This window comes from Sebastes umbrosus, chromosome 16 (assembly GCF_015220745.1).
Source record: "Sebastes umbrosus isolate fSebUmb1 chromosome 16, fSebUmb1.pri, whole genome shotgun sequence".
Classification (NCBI taxonomy): domain Eukaryota; kingdom Metazoa; phylum Chordata; class Actinopteri; order Perciformes; family Sebastidae; genus Sebastes; species Sebastes umbrosus.
In genome coordinates this window covers 20,865,632-20,877,200 of record NC_051284.1, presented here as the reverse complement: position 1 = coordinate 20,877,200, position 11,569 = coordinate 20,865,632, and the positions used below count along the sequence as shown (strand labels likewise).

The window sequence follows — 11,569 nt, the reverse complement described above, 5'->3', positions numbered from 1 at the left end:
GAGTTGATTCAACAGCTTTGAATAAAAGTGTCCACATAAACTAAAAATAGACAAATATGTTGAATATGGAAACTTTTAATAATATGAAATCATCCCTTGACATAAAGGGATTAATGACAGCAGACATTGTGCTTAATTTGTATTGATTTAATGCTTATAATTAGATCTTTTAATTATAATGAACAAAATGGGCACAATTTGAAACTGAGTAAAAGATAGTATGTTATTAGTGAATTAAATGTCATGAATCCACATACATATCCCCTATATTTCTATTCCTATCCATATTCATATTAATATTCTTAATTTGGATTCAAGCTGAAGCCAGATCTGACAAATCTGGACTAACAGTTTTTTTATTTTAATTTCATTTATTTATCTATTTTGAACACTAGTATTATAGTATATAATATTACTGACATACTGTATGCGTTTATCAGTTTTACTTTGATTATCATAATTGTCATGAATCTAAAACAATTAAGATTTACAAGTCGTTTGCCAAGTGGAAAAATAAGGCTTAATGATTGGCTGAGAAAACGATCAAAGAACAGTTTGCCCATCACTTGTTGTTGGCGAGGGTTGTAATCCTAATGTTGGCAGTCTAGAAAGAGTCGACCGCCTTCCAGTCGACACTCTGGGAATAAAAGTCCTTTTTTTTTTTTTTTTTTTTTTAGATGTGTGATTTTTGTATTTTAATTTCAAATCGTTCCTCTCAAATTTGTCATCTGTGTTTATGCATTTAATTTTTTAAACTGTTTAATACGAGCATAAAATTATTATGAAATATATAAAGACGATTTCTGCGGGCAAAATCATTCCACACATGCAGCCTTCTCTTTAGGGATGTGAGTGATATAAGAGTGAAAATGTCTCGCTGGAGTCTCCAGTGAATAACCCTGTCAGACTTTCATTAATGACAGCTATAAGGCAGAACACACAGCGGGACACAACCACCTACAGTATCTCTCTCTCCTCCCTCTCCTCCCTCCATTGTCTCCACCTTGTATAAAAACCCTAGTAACACTTTACTTTTATTGCGCTTAATGGAAATCTCTCTTGTGCATAATGTGCTTACGAGGGTGTAACAACGCCGTGTAAGAGCACGAGTGCAGATGTAGCTGCTTGTTGTGACATTGTCGCTGCCTTGCATTTCACATTAACGTAATGTAATCAAAGGATTTTCACTGGTTTTAGTGTGTACCCTGCTTTCCATAGCTTGCTGCACGTTGGAATAAGGCCATCCTAAAGTAAAGTGTTACCAAGACGATCCCTAAAGCAAGAGCTTTGAGAGCTATAATGCTTATACACTATCATCCCTGGTTAAAAACAAGGGGATTTATCAGGGATGTCTGTGCCTCGGCTGGGGCTAGGGGGACCAAATTACAGCCCCAGTGTCTGGTTGGAGGCGGAGAAGGAAATAGATGGGTCTAGATATAATGGTGATGGCCCCTGGGTGGTACTCCTGTGAGGGAGAAAGAGGAGATTAGAGTGGAGGTGTGAGCTCGCAGTAAGATTACATTTTCCCTCTTTTTAATGGATAAGTGCTTCTCTTTTTTTTTCCTATTTCACTCCCACTATTCTGCTTCTGTTTCACAGTGTTCCATCTCTCTCTCTGCCCTCCGTCACCACGCACACGCTAAACACACACACGCATAGAAACGCATGCACATGCACACATACACATCTCTCCTCTCTCCCTCTGTCACCCTCTCCCTCCGTCCTCCCTCACTTGATCCTTACACCTACGTGCTACAGATGGTTTCATTTTATAAGAGATAAAACCACATTTGGTGGAACTGATTAAACAGAGGGAACAACATCCCCATCTGCCATTTATTCCAATCTGAAATTGCTTGGGCAGATGCTGACATCTTTGGAGATGATTGATTCGCCCCGTCTGGCCAGAGAGGAGTGGAGAGCAGAGCGGAGCTGCAGCCTCCCCGGGGCTGCAGCTTCCTGCCGCCCTGCCATGGCACCACCACAGTGTCACTTCAACAGTGATGGAGCCCCCAGCCCCCCCCACACCCCTCCCAGTCTCCCCCCACACCCCTCCCAGTCTCCCATCTCTTGTCTCCAGCAAGCTGCTGCAATCAGCACAGGCCCTGATTGGACTTGGGCAGGTGAGCGCAGTACACTTTAATCATGGGGCCAGTACATGCCAGATCATCCCCTCTGTATCGGTGTGTGACTGTGTGGCGCCATTAAAGGGTTGGTTCACCCAAATTACAGATGAACATATTTTCTCACTTACCGCTATCTAGCCATGCAGATAGTTTGGGTTTTATTTGCTTGGATTTAAGATATCTTGCTTCCACCCCCTAATACAACAGAGAATACAGTGGAGGGGATGACGCTCCCAGCATTTAGAAATTACTAAATAAGACTGGTGCTTTGTCCCAATTTGGATACTTCCGTTTGTACACTTCAATGTAGTACACTGTTCACAGTATGTTCTTACTTGCGTAGTGCATGAATCTCAACAGTGTAGTGTTGTCCCAAATCGCACACAGCTGTTTTGCACTCGCCGGAAGCTCGGTAGATCAGCTGGTGATAGTCAGCCACGGACAGCATGTCATGTTGGCAGTAATTCAATTCAGAAGGATAAATTAACCCAATAATTGCTTCTATTTGACTACAGTTTAGTGGTACTTAGTGAAAAAAAAAACATAAGTATAACTGTATAGGTCGGTGTTCGCCGTTTCAATCGCAATCGATCTTGTCAGGCTCCAAGTAATGGAGTTGTGGCCAGACCAAGGACCAATCAGCGTCCTGTGAGGAGCTACTTGCAGCTACTTGCAGCTATGGCTGTGGCATAGGTGTGTGTGAGACGACACAGAGAGGCGACTGTTCGTTCTAAACAACCATGGCGGAACCTGACGAGGTTAGCGTAGATGCTGCTGGAGAGTATTTCGTCATAGGAAGAAGAGCAAAGAACGGTACTGAAGGCGTTTCTCGATGGAAAACATGTTTCCGCTCTTCTCCCGGCTGGCTTTGGCAACAGTTTGATTGACAGATGGTTCATCCAATCACCTGCTAAGTATTTTTTGAAAGCGCCTGCCCTTTTCCAAACAGTTTCCAATGATGGCTTTTCAGATGGTTCTATGAGACAAACCCTCTGGCGGGTCAGGTTAACATGCCTCGGTCGTGGGCAAAGATTCAACAGCAATGTGTCTTTCCACAAACAGTACAAACATTGATCTGTATACCCACATATCTTACTTTCTAGCTTTTTTTTTTTAATTTGAACTGATTTCTACTAAAGAAAAGGTGTGGCAAAGAGTGTTCTTTAAGGGTGACAGGGGAATCTGATTCACTCAAAACCTGGGCACATGAAATGAAAACCACCTGCATAGCTAGATATCACTAGACGTAAGTGAAAAAATATGTTCCTTTTTTTTGTAATATGGATGAACAGATCCTTTAAGTGATTCACTGGAATCTCTGAGTCCCAGAAATGTGCTAGTACAGACCTCTGGCCTACATTGATCCTTAATTGTTTACAGTAATTATCATCACGCTGGGTCTTAAACCCGCATAACGTATTGTAACCTTTGATGAAATTATCAAGGCCGTTTTCACATCATTCTGTTTATGAACCTTCCTGATGGTGCAGAACATGAACTAGAGCCGTCATGCTCTCTACCGCTGACGCCACATGATATGACAGTAGTATGAAAAGAATACCAATGGCTCCCTGGTGATTAGATATTCCACTCAACCTTCATCTAATCAACATTTATAGTGTCCTGCCCGTGGAATTACGCTGCCCTCCGCTAAATCGACTCTGCGTCATCACTTGTAAACACTCAAGCATTTTAAGATGGAAAACTCTTCCCTGCAAAAAGTGCCATCAAAGCCGGTGGTGTGTGAGTTCGAGTGTGCGATCAAACGCGCATAGTCTCATAAAAACTGCTGAGCTGGGCTCTTCAATGCAATCAGGCGCTGGTCTCAGCTCATATACTTGTTTGATGATAACCGAAGATGGAGGGAGAGTGATGGAGCTCTCCAAGGGACCGCGGCGATAATTTAGCTCGGGGAGTGGGTGTGAATCATGGCGAAGGCGCAGGGGGGTTTGGAGGTGGTGGATGAATCATTAGGGTGGGGGCAGAGGGGGGGATGGAGAGATGGGAAAGAGGGTAGAGTCCCCGGGGACTTAGATCCATCAGACAGCACTGCTGTGGCCTCGGCTGCAGCATCGACCCGTAGGACTGCAGCCCAAACCCGTCCATCTTTCTTTCTCATCTCTCTCCCTTTTTTTTTGCAAACTGTTGGTCTCACTCTTCCTCTATCACTGTGATTCATAGCAGCCTCTCTCTTTCTCCTCTCCCTCTATCATCAGGCATGTCATTCCACATCAGAGGCCTCATCTCTGCCTTCTCCATGTCTCCGGTTAAGCCTCTTGAAGTATGACTGGGCCTGAGAATGGCAAAATGAATTCTCAATCTGAATGCATACTCTCACCCTCTCTCCTCTCTCTGCTGCCCTCCATCTCTCGCCTCAGGCTACTCATTCTACCTCTCCTCCCCTCTATCCTCCGCTCCCCCCCCTTCCTGCACCCATGGCAAACTCTGATGGGATTCAGAGCAAATTGCTCACCACTGGAAAAAAGACGCAGAATAACATAAAAGGAAGAATTGTTTCAGTTAGCCGACTGCCATTCTGCATGACCGTGTGACACGGCGAACGGTGCGCGCTCTAAAACATAGCCCTAGACTGCCCTACTTCTCCCAGTGCAATAATCCATTACTGGCAACATCCACGCCTTTTCAAGAGTTTCAGCTCCCCAAGGCTTTGACTTTGGACAGGCAGAGGTTAGAGGAAAACAACCTGAAAACAGCCTTATCTCCCAACACACGAATGTTTGTTAAGGCTCCCCATTAAGTCTCCCCCCGAATTTGCATATTAATTGCATTTTGGCTCTACTTCCCTCCTTTAAGGCTGCTGTTTATAGGTGCTTTATTTCTTTGAGAAGACACAGATGTCCGCGGGGAGCTCACCTGCAACGGAGGACAAGAATTGAATTCCGCAGGAAATTGCTTTAACTTGAGTGTAATCGAATTTGCACCCACACACACCTTGACTCGAGGACCCGGAGGTCACGCAGGCACGTGGATATACAGTACATAGAAATCCACACACACTGCGTACTTATCAAACACAGGAAAGAAAGCCTTCTAAAACAACCTAAAGAAATGAACACTTCGACAATATGGAAACTCAGATAGATGTCATTTTCAAGCTCTCTGGCTCCCCCCAATACATCTCACGTCTTACATATTTTTCCGTACCCTTCTCTTGCTTTTTTTCTCCTTGTGAATTGTGTTTACTGCTTAGACATCACAGCACGGTTTGGCAGCTTTTTCCTCAACAAATGTTTGAAAAGATGTGAAAGTTTTAATGACTGGATTGAGTAGGGGATAAAGGAACAGCTGGAGATTCTGTAATGTAGTGGCTATTCTTATATAGGAGAGGTACACTCAAGCTGTCTCATTTGAAAACCGCCGTTGCGGTTTTATCCATACTTAAGAATAACAGGTGATTGAGCATTCTCTCGTCCCTATCTCCAAAACAATGTGACCATATGGGACTTATTTGAATATGATGTACTGAACGGCGCTCTATATGTGTGATATCACATTATGCAGAGTGGGCCTATTTATTATTTTCAAGATAATAGTTTCATTTCACAGATTATGACTCACATGGATTTTTTTTCTTTTCTTCCACAAGCTTGGTTGCAGCGATAGCGTGCCATTTAATAGAAAATACCAGACAGCGGCTGTTCTAACTGAAGAAGCCATTATTTTGATTATTATCCACTGCCAGTAACAATGTTTGTTGTGATGATCTGTATCTTGAACATAACTATTATGTTCCTGGGATACCGCTAAATTCCACCACAGGAGACTTGGTTTTATGGTAATGGTCCTTCATTCAACTGAAAATCTAATGATCTGCACTCAACCCATCGGAGTAACTCAGTTCCGGGGCATTGATTTCCTTTGTGTTGCAGATTGATCTGTGGCCTGTTAGAGCTCAATATGTCACAGCCTCCCCGAAAAAGGGGACACAATAAAAAACAGATGCATGAACACGCACTAGAATAGAACAGAGTAGAGAAGGGGATCAAATATCCTGAAAAATATTCTGCTTAATGCACATTTCAGCACGAAACGCATACTTGAACGACATCATGGAAAACGCTAATGACGATTTCATAGATGCCGCTGGATCTCCATTTGGACGCTAACATGATCATTAATGTGCTGCTATGCCTCTGGCCCTAATGCCTCTGCCCTCTCCTCTCTAGTGTGAATAATACGTGAGCAGTAGCCTGGGAGAACACAGTCTCATTATGGCTTCCACTGCAGTGGACCACTCCCCACATCTCCCTACAGCAGCATCATCTCCCTTCACCCATTGGACCACTGCAGCCCTCTAAGGCAGATGCACACAAGCATGCACATATTAAACCTTCCCATTAGGCCATTTACTGTAGCACCCTTCTCTTAACATGGTCGTCTGGCTCCTCTGTCTCGTCTGCACTAATGCATACTGGGGTGCAGACCCCCACCAGCTTGTGTTTTGAGAGACAAAAGAGATCTCAGTTTCGGAGCATTTATCGATGAGGAGAAAACAAACAAAGAACTGCACGGGGACCTTGCATGTGACACGCAAGAGCCCCGCAAGAGCATGCATGCCTGTGCGCGCACATGTTCGACTCCGCTCTGAGGAGGGTTTCTATGTGATATGTGTGTATAATGTGTTCTAAGGGGTTCGGTAGGCACACGATGGGACACATAGGGCTGCTCTCCCGCAGATGCAATTAGGCTAAATGGGATTATGCCTATCACATTTCAGACAGGCCGGCCCCACAGCCACCTGGGGGAGAGGGCGATGGGTGGAGGAGGAGGAGGAGGGGTGATGAAGAGGGATAGAGAAAGGGGAAAGGGGGTGGAGAAGATGCAGAGAGGGGAATGTGGTCTCTTAGAGACAGCATCCAGTGTAGTTGTGATGCAGGAGGTAGCAGAGCACACTGATGCGATTCTGGAGGAGAAAGCATGTCTGGCTTCCTCATGCTGTGTCTCCTCATAGTTCTGTGACAATACAAGTATGTATTCAATACATTTCTGACCCCACATATAGTGGCGTTGTATGTTGTCTTTGATGTGATCTACTATAGCGAAACCCCCCCCTTTGGTATCAGGCTAAATGTCAGCATCAACAAAGAAAGTGAGGGAGGGGAGGCTGACATTTTCACACCGGGTGATTGCGCCCATAGATTCCCCCCATTTTGAAGCGCTACTCTATTGAACTGTGTGGTCACAGGGTGAAGGAGAGGACATAGATGAAGAGGAGGGGCCGTACACGGTGCTCAGACACTGATTTTTTCACAAGGAGCTGTTTTTTTCTGAAGGGCTTGTGTGCAATCAAAGTGCTGCGTTCTTGAAAATAAAAAAAAAACAGGATGTTTCTCTGTTTTTAGATGTGACAAAACTATTTGTTTCTTCATATCTCCATGTCTCATATAATTCAAAACATTTCAATTATGGTTTTCCTCTCCAGGATAGCGTACGATTCTACTGAATGACGTACAAATCTTAGCAAACACAGGATTCAGAAAGTCCTGACAGTTTTCAAATTAAATAACAATACTAGTAGTGCTTCAAGTGGAAAAAAATAAGTGCCAGTACTTCCCATATTCACATGTTGACATTGTATTAGGTTACATTCTGAATTTTTACAGTGAATAAAAGATAATAGGAGATATTGGGTTTGAAGCTTTTGGATTTAAAACTATGAAATTTCACATAATTTTGGTCGGGCCGTTATTATTACAACATAACGCCCACAAAGCTTAAAGAGAAAGCTCGCTATAGTTAAATAATTTTATTATTTACACATATCACAGCCATCGTCTGAACATTTAATTCGTCTGTCCAATGTTTGCCCTGTAAAATCAGTCTACATCTCAAAATAGCAGATTCAGTAAAGTTTTAAATAATGTGTCATACGATATATTTGTTCACAAATAAGTTATGAAGAACAGTTCACTAATTATTTTACAAAAAGGACGTGAACATTGTATTGATGAATTACACCACCTTCGTTCTCACCCCCTCTCCCACGTGCCGTGCATCGGCTCGTCCAGATACTCTCCACATTATTTTTATGTTCATACGGCTTTTAAGGTGCGCCGCAAAAACGCTGGCGCTGCACCGTATGTTAATAAATCACACAGAGAACCTGACATGGAGAGGGCAGAAAAGAGTTTTGGCAGCTTCTGCGAAGTGCTGGTGCGCAAGAAAAAGTCATATATATTACAGTTATATATTTACAGTTATATATTTGTCTGTGAAGTGTTTACATGATGATACACAACATTAGAAAACAGGCTGATCTTCGTCCTTGATTTCCACCTTAAGTGTAACTCTCAAAATGTCTTCTGTCAGAAATGAAAGGTCATGGGACTGAAGATTTAATTAAACATGTATAACTCCCTTCTTCTACCGTCAACCATATCACAACTCACACACGCGCTGAACAGTGAGACATGTGGGCCAATGGTGGACCTTCCTCACCTACATGCACCTCCTTGGCAGGAGCAGAGCAGAGCGGGGCACGGTGCCGCCATCCTCCCAGTCTCCCACGCTGCGCTCTCACATTAATCAAAAGGGATGTGGTGGTTCCCAGCTCACCTCGCAGTCCCCCCGGTGCCAGCTGTGTTTGGGACGGGCCCTGTTGGCCTGCCTGCCCCTAATCACACACTGTCATTGTTCCTTCGGCCTTGTAAACAGCGAGCCGGCTACAGCTGATCAAATCCAGGGTCACATACGCTCATGCATTGCAGACCTTCGCAAACGCATACATCCACATTCTCGCTTCAACGCATACAAATTCACATTCGGAGGTGAAAATGCACACATATTTCTTTCATATTTTAGGTTTGTCATTTATTCATCAGAACTAAAATGAAAGTAATCAAGCAGGGCTAATACAAAGAAACATTCAGATTTTCACTCCCTGTGCCAAAGCACATGCAGATAATGACAATAACTGCATTTCACACGCTGGTGGATTGCTTCACGAGAAGCCCATGTGAATGCGAACAGCCAGTGTGTACATTTGTCATTGAGAGCAAATAAGTGTCTGGGTGCAACTGGACATCTCTTAATGATGAGGAATTAAGCGTTCACGGTAGACCACTGAGAGAGACTACAATATGCTCCTCAACACGGGGGGACGGAGAACTGAGACCGAGGGAGGGGTGAACTGGAGAGCCGTGATAGGATACGGCCCATTAATTATTGAATTTGCTGACGTTATGACAAATGGCGTTGTCCTAGCCCTCGCTGGTGCCTGTGACTTTTACAAGGCCAGCTGGACAGAGTCTCAGCATTTCTGCAGTTCAACCACATACGCAGGTTTAGAATCTGTGCTTTTTTTTTTTTTTTTTTCTCCAGGCTAGGAGATTTTCTCAGCCCACCTGCAATGTAGCAGAAGTTAAGATTAAGTAGCTGGAGTAAAGTATCTCTAAGCTGGGGTCATTTACGCTGTTGCAGAAAACTGAAATCCTCCTTGAGAACCTCCAATGCAGGTTTTGGGAATGAGAGTAATTGAGTGAGGGTGCATGTAGGTGAGACAGTAAGCAAGCCAGCGTGGGAGTCGGTTACACCTCCGTGTTGGTGTGTTTTTGCGACGCGAGGCCAGCGGAGAAAGAAAGGCAACAGTGTGCCGTGTTTGCACTGTGTGGGACGGCCTCCTGCTCTTGACGTGTATGTGGTCAACTGCGCCCTATGGAGGCGTCCACTATGAATTGTGGGCTGAAACCCCCTGGAGGCTGTGGAGTCTATATAAACCTCCCCTCCGTGCCCTGAACACAAAGTACTGTAGCTGAAACAGTAAATAATTTGTGCTCTTACTGAAAACTACTCTCCGCCGTGTGTTTTTTCTTTGTCTGTGTCCCTGCCTATCCTCCAGTCTATTTTGAACAATCTGCCATAGATGCATCATTTCATTGTTCATCCGTATGTGACCGCGTCTAACCTACAAACACCTCCAACACACCTAGTGTGAAAAGTGAGGAGAAAATGTGCAAAACAAAATGTACCAAAAGAGAAAGCAGGTGAGAGAGAGAGAGAGTTCTCAGAGGACATACTCTGCACTGAATACAAATGGTTCTTGTTTGGTTTGTCTAAAATAAGCCCCATTACAGCTGTTAACCTTTAATAGCAACGATGCATCACCTGCAGAAGGAAGAACACGCCGCTGTTCATCTTTATCACTACTTTTAATATCTTCGCTAAAATGAGTCTCTGGTGAATCGCGCGGGGCTAAAGTGTTGCTAATTTGAATTACTAAACAACTGGGTACCGCATACTGAATAATGACTCCTTTTATACGAGACACTTAAGATTGACCGAACCGGAGCTGGAATAATAGCGCCATTTATGAGTCAAACGTATGGTTAGAAGTCGCAGAGGGCATTCTCGGCGTATTTGTCTCCTGTGGTGTTTGCCCCGTCTCAGAATAGAGGGACTGTCTGTGAGGGAGCCCGGGGTCCGCAGGCCTTGTTTCTTCTGCGAGCTGCGCCGCCGTTAATGGCCATCCCTGTAGATACAGCCTGCTGCCAGCTGCTGCTCTGGCCCTCTGGAAAAGAGGCTGGCAATTAGACCTTGCACTTAAAACAAGGTGAGTCAGGACCTTTTAATGGTGCACTATTCCTGCGCTCCCACACATGTGGCCGCTTAGATTTTTTCGCTGCGCCAGAGAACTCTGGGTACTGAGGCGTGGAGGTTACTACTGTACGTCCAAATAACTGAGGTAGTGGGTGGCTCGGTAATGGTGCAGAATCGTTCCGCAGAAATGGCTTTTTGTGAAAACTGTACGTGATCTGCACTTTTACCTTCCACTGAAAGCAAATAGTGTTTATTATTTCTGCGTCTCTAAACCAACTGCTGATTTAATACCTGTTCAAATTTGCTGGAATATGCTAAAGCCAACACGTATAAGAGCTGCTGCTGCTACTGCGTATGAGCTCTGTATTTTCTCTGGTGCTTTCTATCTGGAGGGGGTGAGGTTCACTTTCTAATCCTGTCCTGCCTCTCATCTCAGACCTTGATAAGATGGAGGTGAAAGGCTGCCTGTGTTTAGACTGTTGCACCTTGTTTCCTTGGACCTTACCCAGCTAACCTTGAGTCTACACGGTGATGAGCGTAAACCCGTGAATACACTGACATGCTCTCTCTGTCTATCCCCCCCCCACCCCTCTCTCTTACACACAGAGAAACATACACAAACATACACACAGCATGAAGAGGGCGTATGAACACGAGCATGGAAAGAAATTATTTACTATAGCACAAATAGAACAGCGTAGGCTGAAAATAAGAGGGCTAATATCCTTTCTATTTTCTGCTGTTCTCGTGGAACCTCACATCTGCCTGTTTTGATCTATCTTTAATTTCCTTTATTGTGTTTAAATGTGTCCCCTTTTTATATTAGAGTGTGACCGCAAAATATTTTCTACTAAAGTATTTTTAAATACAGATGCTTTCAGTCGACT

At 44.0% G+C, this 11,569-nt stretch overlaps 1 protein-coding gene across 13 annotated transcripts in view; it reads left to right on the top strand.

Annotated features, from left to right (window-relative positions):
• The window catches only part of LOC119474569, a 192,824-nt gene that overhangs the window by 61,192 nt on the left and 120,063 nt on the right, over nucleotides 1-11,569 (top strand). For 8 of the 13 annotated variants that reach the window (XM_037746656.1, XM_037746657.1, XM_037746655.1 and 5 more), the window contains one exon: nucleotides 1,865-2,123. The exons of 4 other annotated variants lie outside the window; for them this stretch is intronic. In XM_037746656.1, coding sequence (XP_037602584.1) covers nucleotides 2,004-2,123 — 120 coding nt within the window. In that variant the 5' untranslated portion in view covers nucleotides 1,865-2,003. Of the gene's footprint in view, nucleotides 1-1,864; nucleotides 2,124-4,342; nucleotides 4,643-11,569 lie in introns of those variants that run through there. One more of the 13 variants, XR_005203590.1, reaches the window with a different exon arrangement.